At 39.7% G+C, this 26,056-nt stretch overlaps 1 protein-coding gene across 1 annotated transcript in view; it reads right to left on the bottom strand.

Moving 5' to 3' along the window:
• vps39 (VPS39 subunit of HOPS complex) overlaps positions 1-26,056 on the bottom strand; it is a 123,256-nt gene that overhangs the window by 44,930 nt on the left and 52,270 nt on the right. The window contains exons 8-13 of the mRNA XM_073040368.1: positions 18,921-19,104; positions 15,818-15,938; positions 12,867-12,987; positions 2,293-2,422; positions 1,645-1,787; positions 1,021-1,161 (exon numbers count right to left, since the gene is read on the bottom strand). Of these exons, the coding sequence (XP_072896469.1) occupies positions 1,021-1,161; positions 1,645-1,787; positions 2,293-2,422; positions 12,867-12,987; positions 15,818-15,938; positions 18,921-19,104 (840 nt within the window). The remainder of the gene's footprint in view (positions 1-1,020; positions 1,162-1,644; positions 1,788-2,292; positions 2,423-12,866; positions 12,988-15,817; positions 15,939-18,920; positions 19,105-26,056) is intronic.

Below are 26,056 nucleotides of genomic sequence, written 5' to 3'. Positions count from 1 at the left end.
TAATTGTGAAATACTGTCTTCCTCAAAATCACCCTGTAAATACTTTCCATCTCTAGCTGATTCACCCCACTTGCAGTTGAAATTCATGCGTACCTTAGGTGCTTCTAGACTTGACTATTCTGAAGATAAACAATTGCAAAGCTTCTGTTTCTCTATGTCTGCCCTGACCTTTTATGCAATTGTGGCAAATGTACCAATTGGGCAGTCCCAAGAACCGAGGATTGAAATCCTGCCACTTGAGTGTGCTTTCAAAGCATGACCTGAGTACCTTCTGAATACTTATTCCTTACTTTAGGCAGTCATGGACCAGGGATTCCCAAGTCATTCCAGGAAACACTGAATACCTTCTTAAAAATTTCCCTCTTTCTGCTTAAACAGAGCATCTGTTACAAAAGTCCAGTGTCAAGCAGGTGAACTGCATTGTCTGTCCACTAGAGCTGACTAGTGAAAGGTGAATTTGGAGGATTTTCCAGGGAAACTGTGGGTGGTATCTTTTCAGTGTCATGAGATGCCTATTGCTGGTAGTCCACCCACAATCTTTCATTAGAAGCAGCTCAAACAAAATCCTACTGCTCTCTTTCTAAAACGACACAATCATCATTCCCCTTTGGCTCCAATTTTATCTCAGACTTAAAATTCATGTCCTGGTTTTCAAATCTGCTGCCAAGTCCCCCCTTATCACACCTTCCTTAACTAACAATGCAGTAATAACTGTTTTCCTCCAAATTTTCCCTCAAGATCCCACAACCGATGGTTGTGACTTAGCTCATCGCTGGATGAAGATTACACTTAACATCCTGAAGATAAAGGCAATTGGGCGGTAGGGCCTGCTCCATGCTGTGTCTCTATCAACCAGCACATGCTGCACAACACCATTTACAACGCTGAAAGGTCAAAAATAGAATGGTTCATTTTGAGGCATGTGTCAACACCTCAATAGGGAAAAGAAAGTGTAACATTTGCTTTTGCCTTTAAAGTCGGACAAATCATGTTACTGGATCACAATGCTGCCCTACTCACTTGAAGGTAACACTTTAATAATGTTGTGTCAATAATCTGGAGCAACTTTTTCTTTGACTTAATGGTCGGCGTTCCTTCCATTAGTGGTGAAGTGGTAGAGGGATCTGAATCATTCAGTTGTTTAACCAAGTGCATTCGTTTCTAGGAAGAATGACAAAAATTATAAACAATATATTAATAAAGCTTTACAATGCCATAAACAAATTTGCATTTAACCCACCATGCATCTTACAATCACGTCACCACAAGATTTATTCTACAAAACCCAATGTTTTTGTAGCCATCATTAGGTAGTCTGCACTTCTTTCCAGGAGGTACAAACCACTTGTAAATATAATTGTATTCACCTTTAACAGGTAGAATACCTGATTTCCTGCCCAAATCCAAACTCTGGAGCATTTACTTTAGTATAGCCAACCCCAATCCAATACATTCAGATATTTCTGACATTCTGTTGTTCTAAGTCCAATTGCAGCCCGAGTTGAACCAATCTTCCAATGAACCATTCAAATATGACAGGCCACAAAGCTCCAGGAACATTCATGATATGTTACTTAAAAGTTATGCATGCCCTTACAGGTGCATTCAAAGAAGGCAGAATTTGATTTCACCAGGGATATTTACCTGGGTCAAGTAGTCTATAAGTGCTAAGTGTGCTTTTTCCAGCTCTGCAGTAGATAGTGTCGGAAGTGGGTTTGGATACTGAAGTTGCTTCCTGAAATCAGCTGGCAACAAGTCTGGATATAGTCCAATCACATGAGTGGGATCTGATAAATCAAATAAATTTAATGAAAAGAATATAATTCAGTTCCCTTTGAAATCCAAAATATCTAAAACCTATACTGCATATCTATAGCTTTAAATATGTATTAAGTGCTCCTTAAATATAGTTAATATTTAAGATATTTCATGTACCTACAGTTTGGATATGGCACTGTTATGAACTGCTCCTCTTATTTCTATGTTCTTTAGTGCATAATACTACATTGTTCCTTGTCACATTCAAACCAATCCTCTCAGAAGTTTCTCATAATTGCTAAATTATTAAGCCCATTACTAGTATTTCGTGCTCTCCGCTTCCATTACACATACCAAATATGGCTTCCTTAATCATCATTTCTGATTACAGAAAGGGAAGTAAGAATTAGTAAGAGATTACTAATGAGAGTTTCAACTTCTTTCCTACATTAACATGCTGTTATCATTCCTGGCACTGTCCTGCACGGGCCCCGGTTCATCATCTATTTAAAAATGGTATAGGTATGTTGTTACCTGTGCCAAGCTTAGCAAAAACCTGCATGGAGTCATCAAAGCGTTTTTGGCAGAACAGGTTGAAAGCAAAAAGGTTCTGTATATGATGAATCTGTTGCCACTTATCGCTGTCTGAATCATCCTTCATTTTCTGAAACAAAATGACAACACTTCAGACAAATACTGAGTGATAAGTAGACAGTCAGTATTCACAAACACCACTGAGCACAGCACTCTGAAGCACAAACCAATTGGCTTCTGAAAAGTTTGGATGGGAAATAAGTGAATAAAATACATGGCTTTCTTTTGTAAATGTCCAATGAACATCAGAATATTCTCACTATCCTGTCTGGTAGTAAGTCCTATAACAAGACCCCTACTCCATGAGAGAGCACCCAACATAATCTGAAACTCATTACAACACATCAAGCCTAGCTCCTGTCAGTCCTATTCCCCTCAACTCTCTTCTTCAAATACTCATCAACTCTTTATACTTTTGTCACTTCCCTACAAAACGGGTAATTTGCATTAGCCAGTTAACCTAGCAGTATGTATTTGGGAAATCAAAGTGGTGGCCGAAAATATGCAAATTCCACAAGGATAGCAGAGATTAGGATGAAATCTCGGTACCTGAAACTGTGTGACAGCTAACTGTTGTATTACTATACCACCCAAAACAACGAGAAGGAAAGGCAGACAGCATAAAGTTCTGCTACAATCTAAAGAGTATCTGTAACCAAGTGCTACACAACTGCCTGACTGGAGAAAAGATCCTTGATCATTTTCACTGCCCGAGATATTCAATGCAACAGAATTATAATTAATTAATCATGATGCATTTCACATGTAGCACATTACATTTTTTTTTTTAAATTGTGCACTTTATTGACTGAACTCTGAAACTAACTTACTTTGCCCAGTCAACGAACAAGAAAAAATCTGCAGATGCTTGAAATTCAAGCAACACACACAAATGCTGGAGGAACTTAGCAGGTCAGGTAGCATCTATGGAGAAGAGTACAGCTGATGTTTCGGGCCAAGACCCTTCAGAAGGTCAACTGAATTCTGTAGGTAAGTTATATATTGTAGGAAGATTAATAATCACAAGCTCCCAGGTGAACTGAAGATGGTCTTGGAACATATCATTATCTGATTCAGACATTCAGTGCTACAAAATATTTATCCTATCCATCTAAGTGAATATCTAAGCTAGCAACTAACTGTTTGTGATAATACCAAGGATTATGTTAATGAGGTGGCAATTCAGGAAACTTAAAACTTAAATCCTACTAAGGAAGAGTATGAGAGTTTGATACAAGTTTGAAAAGGAATGGACACATAAAACCATTATAAAAATAAAATAAATGGAATATTCATGTCTTTTATCTGGTCTAGCCTTGAGCAACTCCTGTCCAACAACATTCTTCTGAGTTCTCCCTTAAAGTAGTCTGAAAAACAGTCAATTTTTGAATATTACCCTTCACGAATGCCAAGACTCCATTAATCATTCTAGCATTCACCGTCAGATTAAAACCACCTAGTGGAGGATAAACTACTTCACTTTGATTGTGAAACCTTGAAATAATCAACCCAAGACAGTAATAATCTTCATTCACTGAGTAAGTTTAAGACAAAGTTCAAACTACTTTTGGCATGAAGAAATAAATCCAGTTGGAGCACACCTATTAGATCTCTTTCTTAACCTTCATTTACTTTCTTAGAAGTTTGTGAAGATTCAGTACGTCATCTAAAACTTTGACAAACTTCTACAGATGTGTGGTGGAGAGCACACTAACTTCCTTCAACTGTTTTTCATTACTTCACTGATTTCAATCACGTTTGTTACCCAGTGCATATTGTTCAAAATCCTAGTCTCAGTTTCATGATGACATTTAATCAACCAGCCTATTTGTAATCCTCCCGCCTCATGGATTAGGGATGTAATAATTTATTTTACCATTAAAACATGAATACCCAGAGATCCATGAATGGTTGTGTAAGCAGTTTCCATAATTTCTTTACTATTACTTTCAGCAATCCAGCATGCATTCCAATAAAGGCCAGGTAGATTTTATGTGCTTAGCACTAATAATGATTTAAATCCCATCTCTCTATTCTTACATTTCAGTCATAGAAAATTACACAGAAACAGACCCTTTGGCTCATCTAGTCCAGGCTGAACCATTTAACCTGCTTAGTCCCACTAACATGCACCTGGACCATAGCCCTCCATACCCTTCCTATCCATGTACCGATCCAAACTTCTCCTGCACATTGAAATCAAAAGCGCATCCACCACTTGCACTGGCCGCTCATTCCACACTCCCACCACTCTTTGAATGAAGAAGTTTCCCCTCATGTTGCACTTAAACATCTCACCTTTCACCCTTAACCCATGACTTCTAGTTGTAGTCTCACCCAACCTCAATGGAAAAAGCCTGCTTGTACTTACACTATCTCTACCCCTCATAATTTTGCATACCTCTATCAAATCTCCTCTCAACTTTGTACATTCTGAGGAATAAAGTTCTAAAATATCCAATGTTTCTTTTTAACTCAGGTCCTCCAGTACTGGCAACATCCTTGTGAATTTTCTCTGTATTCTTTCAATCTTATTTACATGTTTACTGTAGATAGATGACCAAAACTGCAAACAATTCTCTAAATTAAGTCTCACCAACATCTTGTACAACTTCAACATAATGTCCCATCTCCTGTACTCAATACTTTGATATATGAAGGCCAATGTGCCAAAAGCTTTCTTTACAACTCTATCTACCTCTTTCAATGAATTATGGAACTGTATTCCCAGATTCCTTTGTTCTTCAGCACTCTTCAGTGCCCTCCCATTTACTATGTAAGACTTACCCTGATTATTCCTACCGAAGTGCAACACCTTGTACTTGTCTGCATTAAATTCCATTTGCCATTTTTCAGCCCACTTTTCCAGCTGGTCTAGATCCTGCTGCAAGCTTTGGTAGTCTTCCTTGCTGTCCACTACACCTCCAATTTTGGTATCATCCACAAGTTTGCTGATCCAGTTAACTACATTATCACCTAGATCGCTGATATAGATAACCAACAACAACAGACTCAGCACCAATCCCCAGGGCACTCCACTAGTCAGAGAGGCAACCATCTATACCACTTTTTGGCTCCTCCTGCAAAGCCAATGTCTAATCCAATTTACTACCTCATCTTGAATGCCAGGCGACTGAACCTTTCTGACAAACTTTCCAAGCAGACCTTTGTCAAATACCTTGCAGAAGTCCATGTAGACAACACATTGCCTTCACCAACTTTCCTGGTAACATCCTCAAAAAACTCTATTTGTTTGATTAGACATAACCTACAACACACAAAGCCATGATGACTTTCACTAATCAGTCCCTGTCTATCCAAATAATCATATATCTGGTCTCTTAGAATACCTTTCAATAACTTTCCCACTACTGATGTCAGGTTCACCAGCTTATAGTTTCCTAGTTTATTCTTACAGTCTTTCTTAAAAAGTGGAATAATATTAGCTAACTTCCAGTCCTCCAATACCTCACCTATTGCTAAAGATGTTTTAAATATATCTGCTAGGGCCCTTGCAATTTCTGCACTTGCTTCCCACAGGGTCCAAGGGAACACCTTGTCAAGCCCTGGGGATTTGTCCACCTTGATTTGTCTCAAGACAGCAAACACTTCTTCTCTGTAATCCGTATAGGGTCCATGATCCCACTGCTGCCTTGCCTCACTTTTATAGATTCTGTGTTCTTCTCCCCAGTAAATATAGATCCATTTAAGATCTCCCCCATTTCTTTTGCTCCACACATAGACTACCATTCTGATCTTCCAGAGGGCCAATTTTATCCCTTACAATCCTTTTGCTCTTAAGATAACTATGGAAACTGTTAGGATTCTCCTTCACCCTGCCTGCTAGAGCATCCTCATGCCTTCCTTTAGCTCTCCCGGTTTATTTCTTTAGTGTTCTCTTGCATTACTAATACCCCATAAGCACCTCAGTTGCTCCTACCTGCCTATACCTGCTGTGCACCTCCTTTTTCTTCTTAACCAGGGCCTCAGTATCTCTCGAAAACCAAAATTCCCTAAACTTGTTACCCTTGCCTTTTATTCTGACAGGCATATACAAGCTTTGTACTCTCAGAATTTCACTTTTGAAGGCCTCCCACTTACCAAGTACACCTTTGCCAGAAAATAACCTGTCCCAATCCACACTTGCCAAATCCTTTCTGATACCATCAAAATTGTCCTTTCTCCAATTTAGAATCTCAACTCATGGACCAGACCCATCTTTTTGCATACTTACTTTGAAACTAATGGCATTTTGGTCACTAGATGTAAAGTGTTCTCCTACAGAAACTTCTGTCACTTGCTCTGTCTCATTCCCTACTAAGGGATCAAGTATTACATACCCCCTTGTTGGGATTTCTATGCACTGATTAAGGAAACTTTCCTGAACACAGTTGTCAAACTCTATCCCATCTAGTCCTTTTACAGTATGGGAGTCCCAGTCAATATGTGGAAAGTCACCTTCTATCACAACCCCATGTTTCTTGCAACAGTCTGCAAATTTGTGATCAGCCATGATCACAGTGAATGGCGGTGCTGGCTAGAAGGGCTGAATGGCCTACTCCTGCACCTATTGTCTATTGTTTCTCTAAATCCCACGGACTGTTGAGTGGTCTGTAATATAGCTCCATTAATGTGGTCATACCCTTCTTATTACTCAGTATTACCCACAAAGTCTCACTAAATGAGTTCACCTATCTGTCCTAACTTGACCACTCTGACGTTTTCCCTGACTAGTAACACTACCCCTCCACCCTTTAATGCCTCCTGCTCTATCATGTCTAAAACAGAAACCTAGAATAATGAGCTGCCAGTCCTGCCCCTCTTGCAACCAAGTCTCACTAATGGCTACAATATCACTCTCCCATGTTGATTCATGCCCTGAGCTCATCAGTTTTTCCTACAATACCTCTTGCATTAAAATATATGCAACTCACAATATTAGTTGTACCACTGTCAACCTTTTGCTTCCTGACTTTGTCTGATGCCATAACATCATATGTTATAAGACCTCAGACAAAATTATGTTATAATCTTCCACCTTCTTCTCCGCTCACCATTTCTATATGGAAGTCAGTGAAATAAAACATGAAGAAATTAAGCTATGAAATCACAAGACAATAAGACATAGGACCAGAATTAGGGCATTCTATCATAGATGATTTATTTTCCCTCTCAATCCCACTCTCTTGCCTTCTCGCATCATCTTTGAAGCCCTTACTAATCAAGAACCTATCAACCTCTGCTTTGAATATACACCCAATAACTTGGCCTTCACAGTCATCTTTGGCAATGAATTCCACAGGTTCAATACCTCTGGCTAAAGAAATTCCTCATCTTTGTTCTAACTGGACGTCCCTCTATTCTGAGGCAGTGCCCACTGGCCCTAGACTCTCCCATTCTTGGAAACATCCTCCCCATGTCCACTCTATCTTGGCTTTTCAATATTTGATAGATTTCAATGAGATTCTCTCCCTCATTCTTCTGATCTCCAGCAAGTATAGCTCCAGAGCCATCAAACACTCCCCATATGTTAACCCTTTCATCCCCAGAAACCTTCCTGTCCCTCTTCAATGCCAACACATCCCTTCTTAGATTAGGGGCCCAAAACTGTTCATAATACTACAAATGTTTTCTGACCAATACCTTGTAGAGCCTCAAGAATGCATAAACACAAGAAATTCTGTAGATGCTGGAAATACAGAGTAACACACACAAAATGCTGGAGGAACTCAGTAGGTCAGGCAGCATCTATGGAGAGGAATAAAAAGCTGAGGTTTTGGGTGGAGACCTTTTATCTGGAGACCTGATGATGGGTTTTGGCCCAAAACATTGACTCTATTCCTATCCATAGATGCTGCCAGACCTGCTGAGTTTCTCTAACATTTTGTGTGTGTTGCTCAGCAGTACATCCTTGCTTTTACCTTCTAGTCCTCTTGAAATGAATGCTAACATTGCAATTGCCTTCCTTAGTACCAATTCAATCTGCAAGTTAACCTTCAGAAAACCTTGCACCAGGAATCTTCAGTCCCTATGCATCTTTGATTTCTGAATTCACTCCACATTTAGAAAATAGGCTATGCCTTTATTCCTCAAGTGCATGAAAAGTTCATGGCCATAGACTTCCCCACACTGTATTCCATCTGCCACTTCTTTGCCCATTGTCATAATCTGTCCAAGTCCTGCACACTCCCTGCTTCCTCAACATTACCTGTACATCCACCTATCTGTGTATCAGCTGCAAACATGGCCACAAAGCCATCAATTCTGTCATCCAAATCATCAGCATATAACATGAAGTAGAAGATCCAGTAATGATCCCTGTGGAACACCACTAGTCACTGACAGCCAAAAAGAAAAGGCCCCCTTTATTCCTGCTTTTTGCTTTCTGCCAGGCAGCCAATCTTCTGTTTATGCTAGTATCTTCCCTGTAATACCATGGGCTCCTATCTTGTTTAGCAGCCTCATGTGTGGCATCTTGTCAAAGACCTTCTGAAAATCCATGTAACCAACTTCCACTGACTCTCCTTTGTCTGTCATGCTGGTAATTCCCTCACATCTTTCCAACAGATTATCACGAAAGACTTCCCCCTTAAGGAAACAACGCTGACTTCAGCTTATTTTTCACATGCCTCCAAACACCCCAAAACCTCAATCCTAATAATGGACTCCAACATCTTCCTAACCACTGAAGTCAGACTAACTGGCCTAAAATTTCCTGTATCTTGTCTCCCTCCATTCTTAAAAAGTGGAGTAACAGTTACAATTTTCCAGTCCTCTGGAACCATTCCAGAATTTAGTGATTCTTAAAACATCACTAAAGATCACTAATACTGTCTCCATATTCACTTCTGCTAACTCTTTCAGAACCCTAGCGTATAGTCCATCTTGTCCAGGTGACTTATCGACTTTCAGCTTCCGAAGCACCTTCACCTTAGTTATTGTGAATAAACTCCCTTCTGCCCCGACATTCTCGAATTTCTGGCATGCTGCTGGTGTCTACCACAGTGAAGACTGATGCAAAATACTCCTTCCATTCACCTGCCATTTCTTCACTGCCCATTGCTATCTCTCCAGCATCACTTTCCTGCAGCCCAATATCCTTTCTTTCCTCTCTTTTAGTTTACGTATCTGGGGAAAAAAACCTTTCAGTATTCTCTTTTATATTATTGGCTGGCTTATCTTACAGTGGCTTGCAAAAATTTGGGCACCCCATGTCAAAATTTCTGTTACTACGAATAGTTAAGTGAGTAGAAGATGAACTGATCTCCAAAAGGCATAAAGTTAAAGATGAAACATTCTTTTCAACATTTTAAGCAAGATTAGTGTATTAATTTTTGTTTTGTACAAAAGTTTAGAGTGAAAAAATGGAAAGGAGCACCATGCAAAAGTTTGGGCACCCCAAGAGATTTGAACTCTCAGATAACTTTTACCAAGGTCTCAGACCTTAATTAGCTTGTTAGGGCTATGGCCTGTTCACAGTCATCGTTAGGAAAGGCCAGGTGATGCAAATTTCAAAGCTTTATAAATACCCCGACTCCTCAAACCTTGTCCTAACAATCAGCAACCATGGGCTCCTCTAAGCAGCTGCCTAGCACTCTGAAAATTAAAATAAATGATGCCCACAAAGCAGGAGAAGGCTATAAGAAGATAGCAAAGCGTTTTCAGGTAGCCATTTCCTCAATTTGTAATGTAATTAAGAAATAGCAGTTAACAGGAATGGTGGAGGTCAAGTTGAGGTCTGGAAGACCACAAAAACTTTCCGAAAGAACTGCTCGTAGGATTGCTAGAAAGACAAATCAAAACCCCCATTTGACTGCAAAAGACCTTCAGCAAAATTTAGCAGACTCTGGAGTGGTGGTGCACTGTTCTACTGTGCAGCAACACCTGCACAAATATGACCTTCATGGAAGAGTCATCAGAAGAAAACCTTTCCTGCATCCTCACCACAAAATACAGCGTCAGAAGTTTGCAAAGGATCATCTAAACAAGCCTGATGCATTTTGGAAACAAGTCCTGTGGACTGATGAAGTTAAAATAGAACTTTTTAGCCGCAATGAGCAAAGGTATGTTTGGAGAAAAAAAGGGTGCAGAATTTCATGAAAAGAACACCTCTCCAACTGTTAAGCACGGGGATGGATCGATCATGCTTTGGGCTTGTGTTGCAGCCAGTAGCATGGGGAACATTTCACTGGTAGAGGGAAGAATGAATTCAAATAAATACCAGCAAATTCTGGAAGCAAATATCAGACCGTCTGTAAAAAAGCTGAAGATGAAAAGAGAATGTCTTCTACAACAGGATAATGATCCTAAACACTCCTCAAAATCCACACTGGACTACCTCAAGAGGTACAAGCTGAATGTTTTGCCATGGCCCTCACAGTCCCCCGACCTAAACATCATCAAAAATCAAAGACCTCAAAAGAGCAGTGCATGCAAGACAGCCCAAGAATCTCACAGAACTAGAAGCCTTTTGCAAGGAAGAATGGGCGAAAATCCCCCAAACAAGAATTGAAAGACTCTTAGGTGGCTACAGAAAGCGTTTACAAGCTGTGAATTCTAGAAACATTTGAACAGATATATGGATGGCAAAAACTCAGCAGGATATTGTACAGAATCTGGGAAATGAGATTAACTTGAATATACATCTTGGTTGGCATAGGATATACATGATCTGAAAGATCTTTTTCCATTTTGAAGGACTTTATGATGGGCAGGGAAGTAGAATGTTATGTTGATGAAGTAAGAGGCTGCGAGAGACTTTCCTAAGGAAGGGGTATATCCTCATTCTCTTAACTACACTCACTTCATAGCTTTTGTTCATGCTCCCTTTCACCCATCAACTGGAACACCAGATAACCTAATCCCTTGTAATTTTGGCCTCATTTTACTACATCTTATCTTTGGAACCATCCTTTCCAACCTTCACTGCAAATGCAAACCAACTTGTTCACTCTCTTTCACAGTTCTGACTGACTAAGGGCTCTTGGCTAGATTTTAACTCTATTTCCCTTTTCATAGACGTTACCTGAGCTGCTGTGTGCTTCCAGCATTTTACATTTTTCAGTTTTCACAAGATTCACAAGACAAAGGAGCAAAAGTAGGCCATTCGGCCCATCAGGTCTGCTCCGCCACTCCACCATGAGCTAAACTATTCTCCCATCTAGTTCCAATTTCCGGCTTTTCCCCCATATCCCTTGATACCCTGACTAACTAGATACCTATCAATCTCTTCCTTAAACACCCTCAATGACTGGGCCTCCACAGCTGTATGTGGCAATGAATTCCATAAATCCACGACCCTCTAGTTAAAAAAATTTCTCCTCATCTCTGTTTTAAATGGGTACCCTCTAATTCTAAGACTGTGACCTCTTGTCCTGGACTCACCCACCAAGGGAATCAGCTTTTCCACATCTACTCTGTCCAATCCTTTCAACATTCAAAATGTTTCTATGAGATCCCCTCTCATTCTTCTATACTCTAATGAATACAGTCCAAGAGCCGACAAACGCTCCTCATATGTTAGTCCATGCATTCCAGGCATCATCCTAGTGAATCTTCTCTGAACTCTCTCCAACATCAGCACATCCTTTCTAAGACAGGGGGCCCAAAACTGCACACAGTATTCCAAATGGGGTCTCACCAGTGTCCCATAGAGCCTCATCAACACCTCCTTACTCTTATACACTATTCCTCTTGAAATGAATGCCAACATAGCATTAGCTTTCCTTACTGCCGATCCAACCTGGTGGTTAACCTTTAGGGTATCCTGCACTAGGATGCCCAAGTCCCTTTGCACTTCTGATTTTTGAATTTTCTCCCATTCTAAATAATAATCTGCCCGATTGTTTCTTCTTCCAAAATGTACAATCGTACATTTCACAACATTGTATCTCATCTGCCATTTCTTTGCCCACTCTCCTAAACTGACCAAGTCTCTCTGCAACCTTTCCGTTTCCTTAACACTTCCTGCTCCTCCACCTATCTTGGTGTCATCTGCAAACTTAGCCACAAAACCATTTAATCCATAGTCTAAATCGTCGATATACAGCGTAAAAAGAAAAGGCCCCAACACCAACCCCTGCGGAACACCACTAGTAACCGGCAACCAACCAGAATAGGATCCCTGTATTCCCACTCTTTGCTTTCTGCCTATCAGCCAATGCTCCACCCATTCCAATATCCTTCCTGTAATTCCATGGGCTGTCATCTTATTAAGCAGCCTCTTATGCGGCACCTTATCAAAGGCCTCAATATGAAGTATGCAGAATAGTCCGAAATATCTTGGACATCTCAAAATCATAAGGAAGACATTAATTTGCAAACAATTACTGTGCCATTTCACTTAATTATGTACATTAAATACAGTAGTCAAGAGTATTATCAAAGCTGCACTCATCACACCCTCTTGCATCAGGGAGATACAAGGATAGGAAAGCAAGTAGATATTTACTGTATTTTAACAGTAATTTAAAAAAATATACAATATCCTGAGGTTAACTTCTATAAATACTTACAGCAAGTTGCAAAGCTAGTTCAAATTGCTTGTCTTGAAGAAGCTGTCGAATTTGAGTTGCAATTGAAACAGGTACCAGTCTCCACACAAAGTGATTACTAGCCACGTAAACAATATTAGAGCTGGGAAGAAAAAATGTGGACAGCAGGTGAAAAAGGTAGAGAGACAGATGAAAACACTATATTTGTCCAACTTCCTGTTTAATAATAAGCAAATGAAGAGAAACTCGTTGACTGTGAAATTAAGAAATTCAGCCTTCTTCTACAGGAGGAATGCAAGGTAAAACAGCTTTCAGGTGAGTATTTTGCCTTTACATTCTTGATCCAAACAAAACTGCAGGATTTCAATGAAGTCAACAAATCTATACATATATTCAAATATATAGGCCTTATAGGTAATGACAATAATAATTACACAGTGAAAGAAATAAAGGAGGCTTTGAGATTGCCAGATGTACTGTGCAACAAAAAGATGTTATTACTTTAGAAACAGGGAGAAAATTGATATTAATAATAATTTTATTTATATAGCATCTTTCATACATTAAAATGTAGGCTCAAACTGCTTTACAAAGATTGTAATGATAAATCAATATAGTCATAAAAATATGAAATGAACTTAAAATCAATAAGTAAAGGAAAACATCATATAGAATAAAATGTAATTGAATATAGTGAATAATATAAACAGGCATTAAGTAATCCTAAAAGTAGGCCAAATTAAAAAAGTAGATTTTTAGAAGTGTTTCAAAATGCTCTGTGTTGATGGTGCGTTTATTTACAGGCCAGCATCAAATTAAAATTCCCAGAAGGAATGCAAATATACTTGGGTCCTGTGTGGTGGTGGTGGTGGGAAGGGCATTACTTATTCTGGTTGTTGAAAGTCGCTTCCGTCTTGATTGGTTAGTTTACAAACTGCAGCTGCTTTTCCCATTGGTTAGTCGCCTGGTGTCCAGGTCAGATATCTCAGGTATAACACGTGGAAGAGGTTTGCTCTCTCTTCCTTTGTTTAAGACAAGCGGTGCACACAACCACTGGGAAGGTATGCTCTATGCACACTTTTACCTAAGTATGTTTGTTGAATGTATGTTTATTAAAGTACGCTTGTTGAACATTCAACTTTGTAGTGTTTATAACTTGGGGAACATGAATGTTTGGTTGAATTTTTACTACTTATAAATAAATGATTAATATAGTTATTCGTAGTCAGTGTTTTCTGTCTCACTCACCAGACCTGCAAACCTGATTCAACGTTACAATGTTGTGCAGTGAAGAGCACAAACATTTGTTTATGTTCACAGGGCATTAATGGAGAACTTAAGTTGGTAAAAACTTAAATAACAGTAACACACTAATTAAATCTTAGGTTAAGAGAAAGATATACACTTGTGTACCCCCTTGTTTTTTTGCGCGGCATAGCTCAGCATAACACTAGAAACAGCCTCCCCCATAGATTCTGTCTACACTTCTCGCTGCCCTGATAAAACAGACAACATAATCAAAGCCACCACCTCCCTCTCCCCTGCGGTTATTTTCTCTCCTACCCCCTCCCATAGGTCAGAAGATAATAAGGCCTGAAAGCACATAGAGCCAGGTTCAAGGACAGCTTCCATTCTGCTGTTATATGATTATTGAACATTTCCCTTGTAGAATAAGATGGTCCCTTGACCTTGCAATATATGTACCTTGCACCTTATTGTCTATATGCATTGTATTTTCTTTGTAACAACTTATTCTGCATTCTGTTATCCTTTTCTGTTATACTATCAAAGTACTAATGTGATAAAGTGATATGTTTGGATGGCATGTAAAACATTTTTTCCACTGTACCTCATTTATGAGACAATAATAGATCAATCTATCAATTTACATTTAGACCAAAGGTATAGGACATAATTCCAATGTTTGCAGACAGCAAAATGCTGAAGTATTGTTCAGAACAGGAAAGGTAGCAGTTTGCTTTAATGCAGAGTGATGGGGCAGGAAAGCAAATGGCAATTGAAATTCAGTGTAGGAGACTGTAAGATGATTCATTTGGCCAAAAGAATCATCATCAATACACATCTAATGCTCCATGTTTGGATTCTGAGCTTCATAAATGGATATAGATTATACAAATTAGGCTAGTAGTTCATTCATTCATTTTAGAATAATGATAGCATTCGACTGAAGGTTTTTGATTAGATATAAAAGAGATTTACCAGTGATGATAGATTACATTTATTTGGATTGATTAGTGACTATTGGAATGTTATTAGATTATTGGATAGGTCTCCTCTGTGGCGAAAGGCTAAAAGATAGATTAGAGAAATTTTGCAACGTTTGTGACAATGACTGGTGGAGACGATGTTAATAGCTTGGATTGTAAAGTAGATCCCAAAGTTATGATGGAAATAGATATAAAAGGAAATTGGACAAATACTTTAATAAGGAAAACAGAAATATGGCAGAGGAACAGAGAAGATAAGTCTTTTGAAAGATTTAATGGAAATTCATCCACAGAATTATTCCATTTTATACTATTTTGTTATATGATAACACAATGGGCGAGGTAAATTAAAAACACCAATTCCTATAATACCTTGAAAATGCTGTAGTAACAGAGAGAGCCACATACAACAGCAAGGATACTTCCTTCAGTAGTAGTTTAAATATGAACCAATGGCAGACTTAAAATACTTTCAATATCTCTAGTTTTTCATGGGTTTATCCTCAAGACCACTAAAGAAAATACTGGGTAATATCCTTCTTATAGTGTGTATCCCTACATTTCAAACTAATCCATCTGCACTGTTAATAGTCTGGAATGAGACATTAGAGTACTTTCTAACTGAGATGCTGCAAGTCCTGGCCAAGTTATAATGCCTATCTCGCAAAGATTAAACTCCCGCTGATACCCTCCTTGCTTTGTAATCTGCATCTGATTTGGAATGAAAGGATAGTGCACACTTACCCTCCAGATGTGATAAACCGGGGCCTTTGCAGCTCCACACTCTGTACCAGCAGCCGTGGCTCAAAGGTACGAATCTCTACATATCGTGGCAGCACTGCTATGATATAAGGAGACTGGTGTTCTATTGGAAATATAAATAAATTAAGTGGATATGAGTCATGAGAAACACTTTTCACTGAGAAATTTTGGAAATTCCATTACAGTGCTGATATGACCCATTTTTCATCATCCACTCTGCTAAGTATTCTTCAAGCAAATCACAGATCTCCACAGTGGATTCAATATTAATTTGTGGATAATTCTGAATTACCTACCTACAGCTGATCATCTGCTATTCTACAGTTTGGCAATGTCATTTGTGACGTAGACTGGAAGGGAATAAAACTATTCATTGATTTCTACTTAGACAGCACATATCAAGACCTGGCAAATATAGAATTAAGCTCAATTGTCAAGTAATCATATAGAATGAAAGGCAAGCGATCAGTCATCAGGAAGTCAAGTTGACTCTAAATCCATGCATCAGGGCATCCAGAAAGCACATGAAAGAGGATTACCATAGTTGACATAAATATGAAAGATCAATGGACCTATTTCTGTACTGTATGACTCCAGAAATACACCAAATTATGGCTGGAAGGATAGTGCAAGAGGGAAGGATTTAGAAGTGTGGATTGGTAATATCTCCTCCTCACTGATGATCAACATTGGTGTACCTTAACGATGTGGGCTTGCCCACTGCTTTACTTTCTCTGTATCCCTGGCTGTGCGGCTAGGTATAGCTCAAATGCCATCTACAAATTTGCTGATGATACAACCACTGTTGGCAGAATCTCAGATGGAGACAAGAGGGTGTACAGGAGAGAGAATATCAGCAAGTTGAGTGGTGTCACAGCAACAACCTTGCACTCAATGTCAGTAAGACCAAAGAGCTGATTGTGGACTTCAGGATGGGTAAGACGAAGGAGCACGAACCAATCCTCAGAGGGATCAGAAGTGGAGAGAGTGAGCAATTTCAAGTTCCTGGGTGTCAATACCTCTGAGGATCTAACCTGGTCCCAACATATCGATGAAACTATAAAGAAAGCAAGACAATGGCTATGTTTCATTAGGAATTTGAGGAGATTTGGTTTGTCACCTAAAACACTTGAAAACTTCTACAGATGCCCTGTGGAGAGCATTCTGACAGACCGCATCACTGTCAGGTATGAGGACAGGGGTGGCTACTGCACAGGATCAAAAGAAACTACAGAAAGTTGTAAAATTAGTCAGCTCTATCTTGGGTACTAGCCTCCATAGTATCCAAGACATCTTCAAGGAGCGGTGCCTCAGAAAGTCAGCATTCATTATCAAGGACTCCCATCACTCACTGTTACTGTCAGGAAGGAAGTACAGAAGCCTGAAGGCACACACTTAGTGATTCAGGAACAGCTTCTTCCTAAGTGGACATTAAACCCATGAACACTACCCCACTTACTTTTTGTTTTTATATTATTTGTTTTTGCACCATTTTTAATTTAATATACATATATACACTTACTGTAAAGATTTATCCATCCATCCATCTTATCATGTATTGCATTATACTGCTGCTGCTAAGTTAACAAGTTTCACGGCATATACCGGTGATATTAAACCTGTTTCTGATTCCAGTGCAATGTGGAACCCCATGAAGGTCAAGTGTACAGCACTTTAACAGAACAGGAACCAGTAGGAAAGAAAGAAGGATGGCAGGGGAGGGGTTGTTGATGTGCATTTTAAGAAAAGGGTATACTGTGTGTTGGAGAGAGAGTACTAATGGTGCCTTCATAATTCCAGTTAATTCTAAAGACCACCAATTATTCAGAAGGATAATGAACAGCAAATCTACAGGGAAATTGAAGAAATGTATATAAACATTGTAACACAGCCATGGAGATTCCCCCGCCCAGCTGCGAAAGGAGGAGGGTTGGGCATGAGGCTAGCAAGCCCATCCTGTTAAAAACCCAAAGCTACAGAAATCTCCAGACCTCATCCCTGGGGGATGAAGAAAACCAAGTCGATGGGCTACACCTGGCAACAATAAAAAGACTGATTCCAGCCCTGATAAGGTTCTTGACCTGAAACGTCGACAGTTTATTCCTTTCCATAAATGCTGCCTGACCTACTGAGTTCCTCCTGCATTTTGTCTGTGTTGCCCAGAAGCTAGGAGAGGATAGGGAAAGAGGTAAAGGTTTGAAGAGGAGTTTCTGAAGTGTATTCCAAGAGAACTCAGTTTATCTGTAGTTACTATAACCCAATGAGAAAGATGGTATTACTGGAACTGGTTCTGGGAAATATACCAGGCCAAATATCAACGTGAAATATCCAGAAAGATCAATGAAAATGACCATGCTGGAGTGTTAGCAGCAGGAGATATAGTTGAGATTCCGGGTGGGCTAAAATATAATAATGAGAACATACTAGAAGACTAGCTTCACTTACTGGATAAATCACTTGCTCAGAAAGCACCTTACACTAGCATGGGAAGATAATTGCAGATTCAGAGGGATGTTCATCTGAAAAAAGGCTGAATAAATAATTGTGCAGTAACTACAGAGTAACTACCTTAACCTGAGTAGAACGTAGAAGAGTTCAGCACAAGAACAGGCCCTTCAGTCCATGATATTGTACTGAGTTCAACTAGTTGCGGAGAAAGTTTCAACAACAATAATCAGGAACAAAAATGATGGGCAAGTGTAATGACTACTATTGTCTACTTTTGGATTCATTACCTTTTAAGAAGATAAACTATGCACCAAATCCATACCATAATTACTTGCTATGCAAAAAATATTTCCTCTTGTCACTTTAAGATCTTTTGCTTCTTTGTCTTTGCAGATAAGAATATTCAGAAAATAACAAGAGTGAGGGGAGGGGATGGAAATCTTGCTTCCACATTTATTTAGGAAAGAAAACCAACAAATATCATTAAGCTTTTCAAATTCTCCTTGAGGTACAAATCTGGTGCTACAGTTTGCACTGAATGTTCAGTTCAGTTCTCCAAATACTAACATTTATAGGAATCCTGTGAAAATATCAATAGAAAAGATTAAAAACAAGGAATAATTTAAATTTTATATACCCATAGCAAGAGGGATATCAGTCCAGTTCAGGGCACATTTCTGAGTGCAGATTCCATCTTTGTTCAGAACCACTGTTAAGTCATCTTGTCCAACTGCCACCTTTTGGTCCTCCAAGGGAGTTACGAGAGGCTCCAGTTGTTTCCCGGTTGGAAAAAGTTCCTTGATTGAACCTTTTCCATCTAACTGTTTGAAAAGAAACAAAAACTGTACGTTATTGATTCAAAATCAGATTATCCCACAAAAATATAATCTTCACTTGTTTGAAAGTCTTCATTCATATTAATAATGAAAATGGACTTAGTACTTACTGTACATTCTCATAGAGACTGTAAAATATTTTCAAATTATATACTATTGCCCATTTCTGTCCATAATAGTGAAACATAATTTGCGTGTGTGCGTGCGTGCCTGTTTGATTGTCTGTGTGTGCGCGTATAACTAAGGGATAGGAAATACCAGAAGTTCTGGCAATACTTTATATGATAACAAGCCCATCCTTCATATCCGTCCTCTCATGAAATCTTTGCTAGCAAGTTTGGAACTACACGATAACAACCTCTACTTGAATCACTTACTGATCTATGGTCCGGGCATACTAACAGCAACACTTCTGATATCCTTTATTGGTGGACTAGTAAGTAGTGACATGAAGAATTCATGCAACGCCCTAAACTGAGTGCACATGTTACGCTTAGGTTACTGTGCTGACAGAGAACTAAATGTTATTATATCACCTGCCACAAATTAGAAAAACACTGAACCTTTGAACCTGCAACTGGCTGGAGCATGTGAGTGACATTAGAAGGTTGCTTCTCAGGTTGGAGGCCTGATACTGGTGGTGTACCACAGGGGTCAGTCCTGGGACCATTATTGTTCATTATTTATATAAACAATCCGGATGTGAATATACAAGCCCTGGTTTATAAGTTTACAGATATTACTACAATAGGTGGTATTGCAGACAGTGAAAGAAGCTTATCAAAAATTATGGAGTGGGGGGGGGAAGGAATCTTGATCAGGTGGGTCAAGGATTGGCAAATACTATCAATTCAGAAAAGTGTCAGGTGTTGCTTTTTCAGGAAGTCAAACCAGGATAGGACTGATATGATGAATGGTTGGGCCCTAGGAAATGTTATGGAACAGTGGGACCCAAGAGTACAAGTATGTTGAAAGCGGTGTCAGGTACACAGCATGGTGAAAAAGCTGTTTGGCATGCTGGCCTTAAATCAGTCATGGCAGAGGGGAAGATGACATTCCTGAATCGTGGAGTGTGTGCCTTCAAGTCCTGTACCTCCTCCCTCATGGTAATAATGAGAAGAGGGCATGTCCTGCAAGATGGGGTTCTTAATGATTGATGCCGATTTTTTGAGGCATCACTCCTTGAAGATGTCCTCGATGCGAGGGAGGCTAGTGCCTATGATGGAGCTAACTTGCACCAGTAATTTCAATCCTGTGCAGTGCCTCCCATGCCATTCCAGGCGGCAATGTAGCCAGTTAGAATGCTCTCCATGGTACATACGTAGAAATTTGCAAGTGTCTTTCTTGACATACCAAATTTCCTAAAACTCATGCCTTCTTTGTAACTGCATCAATATGTTAGGCCCAGGATAGATCTTCAGAGATGCTGGCACCCAAGAACTTGAAATTGCTCATCCTTTCCATTTCTGATCCCTTGATGAGGACTATAGGGAGAGGTTGAGCAGTCTGTGACTTTATTCCTTGGGATGTAGGAGATCGAAGAGTGACCTTATTGAGGTGTATAAAATCATAACAGGTGTAGAGAAGGTGATTACATACAGGCATTTTCTCATGGAAGGGAAGCTAAAAATTAGAGGGCATAGGTTCAAGGTGAAAGATTTGAAAGAGACTTACAGTATCTTCTTCACAGAGGGTGGTGCATTTATGGAATGAGCTGCCAGAGGAAATGGCTAAAATAACAGCATTTAAAAGTGATTTGGATAAGTACATGGATAGAAGAGGTTTGGGGAATATGGACCAGACATAGGTAAACTTGGTGGGCAGGATGGATGAGTTGGGTTGAATGGCTTGTTACATGCTGTACTTCTATATAACTTGGACAGAAGAACAAGCAAATGAAGACATGGGCAGAAAGAATCACCTACAAGTATTCATGGCAATGTGGATTAATCTTAGAGCACTAGTATGCTTTGAAGAAATATTCATTCTTTTAACTGTGCTCCTATCTTGAACTTTGAAGTTTATTGTCATTCAACCATACACATCTATATAATACTAAAACTATCATGCTCTGTCTGTCTGCTTGTGACCTTCAATTAGTGCAAACGGTGCATTACAGCGGCACTATTTTTGGTTAAATCGACTTAAAATGCGCTAACTTACAGAATGCAGGCAAAATTCAGGGTTACAAACTTGTATAAAATTGTTCATTCACCAAAATCAACTGTCCCGTTTTAACCTGAGAGCTGATCCGCCATCATGGAAATAGGGACGCGACACCAGATGCACAGCCAGCCTCAGCAGCGTCTCACGATGCTCACAGAGCCAATTCCACCTTTGAGGGATCGGGCAATTTTTGCAGTGAATAGAGAATACGAAATCACACAGTATTTGACAGACAGATATATCAGGCCCTTTGAAGCTGTCAGATCGATACTTGGATTTCCAGTTCACGAGAGGGAACCAGCCGTTGTTTGTCTTCAAGTGCACCTTCCCCAACAGCATCAAGTATTCTTTTGAGATAATGCTGCTGTGCAACTGGATAATGATATGGCAAGAACCACTTTAACGGAATTCATGGATCTTTGCACTTGCGATCCATTTGCAAGAACCCTGTACTATGTGGAAATTCCCAGATTCTACACTTGGACTAATAAGAGATGAGAAAGAAGGAGAATGGGGGGAAAAGAGTGGAGGAGTACTCCGGGATTTTTGAAGCAAATGTTCTGGGTCAAGAGTATACCGTTTCTCCACAAAGTGGTGACCTCTACTATTTGAGGCTTCTTCTTCATCACATAAAGGGACCGGTATCTTTCAAATCATTGAAAACACATGATGGAGATATCCTTCCATCATTCAAAGATATCTGCAGAGAGAAGAAGAATGCCCAGAGCAATGAGAGATTTGTTTATTGTCTTGCTAACAAACACTAAAATCAACAATCCACAGCAATTATGGAACCAGTTCAAGAATGCAATGTCTGAAGATTTCTTACAAATGGACAGAAGAACTATTAGTGATCCTAATATCATGATCGATGAGAGGCATCATGGACAAGCTCTTCTGTATTTCCAAGAGAAATTTGAGAACTTGGGCAAAACACTTGAAGAATATAACTTGCCAACACCAAAAAACGGTACAATTACTGAAAGTGCAGGCAATCTGGAATTACTGCGTGAACTGCAATACAGCAGAGAGGAACAGCAGGAATTTGTTTCACAGAAGGAGCCCCTATTGAATAATGAGCAAAGAGAAGTACAGTCGGCCCTCCTTATCCGCGGGGGATTAGTTCCAGGACCCCCTGCGGATACCAAAATTTGCGGATGCTCAAGTCCTTTATTTAATATGTATCAGTGCGGTGGTCTTTAGGACCCAGTGGAACCCCGGACTTTATTTAACGTCTCCATGCGGTGGACATTAGGACTTGGCGGTGCAGCTCTGAATCCGCAGTGTTTCTGTTCACGAAAATAATCACGATCGCGAATGAAAATAAGGTGGAAGTAATAAAGCGATCGGAAAGAGGTGAAACGCCATCGGTCATTGGAAAAGCATTAGGCTACAGTCGGTCAACGAACGGAACAATTTTAATGGAGAATGTGAAAGGCCCTGCCCCGATGAAAGCTACAATTATTACTAAGCAACGCAGTGGTTAAATTATTGAAATACGTATGTTTCTTAACTGTTTTATATGCATAGAAAGGTAAAATATATACTATATACTAAGAAAAACATTTGACTAACTGATGCTAAATAATACCAGATGTACCTGTTCCAACTTCAAATCCGACTTAAAAGACGGACTCAGGAATGGAACTCATTCATAACCCGGGGACTGCCTGTACTTTCAAGTCATTTCTAGATTACTTAAAATACCTAATACAATGTAAATGGTATGTAAATAGTTGTCATACTGTATTGTTTAGAGAACAAGGACAAGAAAAATAGTATGTATATGCTCAAGCAACGAATGCTGGAGAGAGAACTTCCGGGTTTTCCCGATCTGCGGTTGGTTGAATCCGCGCATAAGGAGGGCCGACTATATATGAATATGTGTGCAACTGCTTGGAAAGGAATCTCTCTTCAATGATTTTCATTGATGCACCAAGAGGAACGGGCAAGACATTTATCATCAGCATGATCCTCGCTAAAGTTAGGGGAGATGGAGGTGTTGCTATTGTAGTAGCATCATCAGGTATTGCAGCAACATTGATGCCTGGTGGTAGGACAGCACATTCAAGATTCAAAAAACCCCTCAAAGTCAATGAAGATGCCCTTTGTAACATTGATAAAAACACCAATACTGCAAATTCACTCCAAAATGCGAGGCTTGTTGTCAGGATGAGTGCCCCATGATTAAGAGGGAGAGCTTTGAAGCCGTGGACTGGACTCTTTGTGATGTATGCGGCAAGAATGAGGCCTTCGGGAGTATTTTAACCATTTGCTGTGGCGACTTCCGTCAGCTTCGACCAGTTGTGAAATGCAGAAATGATGCTGATGTGGAGAATTCATGCATTAAAAAATCTTACTTATGGAGAAGCTTCATCAAGTTTCAATTGAAGAGAGACGTGATTGAATGAGGGAGAAGGACGATATTCTGAGATCTTATTGGATGTTGGAGAAGACAATATTGAGAAAAATGAAAGTGATGAAATCGAATTACCTGAAGATATGAGTCTGCCAGCAAAAACTATAGAAGAATGCATTGATTTTATCTACCTGACATTCGACAATCCTGCAGAACTGTTCTCGAAGAATTCTATCTTGGTTCCTCTCAATGAAATGATGCAAAAAAAATAAACTTCACATGCATTAGATGCTTCCCTGGAATCATGAAAGAATACTGTTCCTTCAATGCCGAAAGTGAAGGAGCTAACGCCACTCATTTTCCAACAGAGTTCCTTGATTCGGTTGAACTCTCTGGATTGCCGCCACATAAACTGGAATTGAAGAGGGGATCTCCCATCAGTTCAATGAGGAACTTGGATCCACCAAGGCTTTGCAATGGAACGCAAATGATGGTGGAAGAAATGCACGACAATCTCATCGTAGCAAAGATAAACACTGGTGTGTTCAATAATGACATTGTCACGATCCCAAGAATTACTCTCAATTTATCAGAAGGAGAAGATGTCCCATTTCAGTGGAACCAGTTCCCGATACAGTCATGCTTTACTATGACTATACATAACGCGCAAGGCCAAACCATGGAGAATGTGGTGATTTATCTGGACAAACCAGCATTCCAGAATGGTCAGCTGTATGTGGCTTTAAGCCGGGGAAAAAGAAATGAAAACGTTAGAGTATTCTTGAAGGGTGGCAGATCAACCAGAAATGGTTTCATAAAAAGTGTCCTTCATTATACAAGGAGGAGCTATATTTGCCTTGCTATGTGTCTTTATTCTTTAATAAACTGAGTTTTTCTTCTTTAATTTCCAAAGCACATCACATCCGACTGCACTACCTTTCTCTCAAAGGGTGCCCCAACGGGTCACCCAGTTGTCTAGTAAACAGCTAAATGAAACATTGTTCTTCTGGGGCCAAAGTGCAAAACACAGTCCATGTAGTCACACACAGCACATATAGTTACAATCCAGCACGCAGAGTCACAAAATAATATTAGCACAAGTCCCCAAGTGACATGGCCTGAAGATTGACAGGTTGACATAAAGTGCAAGGTGCATGCTTATGAAATGTTGCTGGCACTATCACAATAAAACAGCAGTCATGTATATGAAACAGCAGCAATAAATGCTGGAAAGTAACCAGTACCGGGTAAGAGCATGCCTTTGAGTTGGGGAGTGCCAGGGCATTCAGACAGGGTGTTCATGTGTGCTGGGTGGCAGCAGGTTGTTAAGAAGTCTTCCAGCCAGGGGGAAGAAGCTGTTACTCAGCCTGACAGTGCTGGTTCTAATGCTTCTGCCCGACGGTAGGTGGTCAAAGAGATTGTGGGAAGGATATGAGGGCATTTCTTAAATTGAAAATCATATTCATCTGCTGTTTATTTATTTAGCTCAGAATAGGGGCATGAAGAAGAACAACCATATATTACCCTCAGCCAAAGATTACTTTTTAGTGTGCTATCAGCTGGCTGTGATGGTTTTTGAAATCTCTGGCACTCAGGACTAGATGAATATGAGCATATTAAAAGTATTTTAGAAATTGGGATGGAAGAACAATGATATATATGTATGTAACACTTTACCTTTAAACTGAGCTTTTGTAGATGGCTTTAAACTGAACAAAGGCTGACAAACATACATAAAAAAATAACAAGTTTCCCACTTCCTATAACGTTATACCATAATCTCATACAATAACAGATAACTTGGCAATCTGAGCACCTGCCTCTCCATTTACTGGATAAATATTCTAGCCATTATCGTTAAGTGCCATGTCATATGATGTAGGCAATCATGCTCTTTCATCTATCCTGACCATCACAGTTCCTGGCAAATTTTTGGACAGCGTCGTTACAAGATGGGTGACCCCAGCCATTATCCATACACTTCAGAGATTGCCCGACATCAATGGTTGCATAACCAGGGCTTGTGATATGCACCAGCTGCTCATACGACCACCTATCACCTGCTCCCATGGCTTCAGATGTCCCTGATTGGGCGGGGGGGGGAGGTGCTAAGCAGGTGCTACACCTTGCCCAAGGGTGGCCTTACACCTCCTTTGGTAGAGACGCTATATCCACCGCACCACCCAACATTTTGATTAGCAATTTCATTACATCTGTTCCTTTAATTCTGACCTTCAGAGATCGTTAAAATATTATTGTTGGGCTACTGATAAAGCAAAGTCATTGTGGAATGCACATTAGCTCTTACTGTCCATGCTCAGTTTAATGTCTCATCATTCACACAAGGCTATCAACTGCATATTAAAAGAATTTCTACAATCAAGTTACAAATGTACTGTACTAATTTTCTAT

This window comes from Hemitrygon akajei, chromosome 3 (genome assembly GCF_048418815.1).
Source record: "Hemitrygon akajei chromosome 3, sHemAka1.3, whole genome shotgun sequence".
NCBI lineage: Eukaryota > Metazoa > Chordata > Chondrichthyes > Myliobatiformes > Dasyatidae > Hemitrygon > Hemitrygon akajei.
This window is presented reverse-complemented; position numbering and strand designations above follow the sequence as displayed.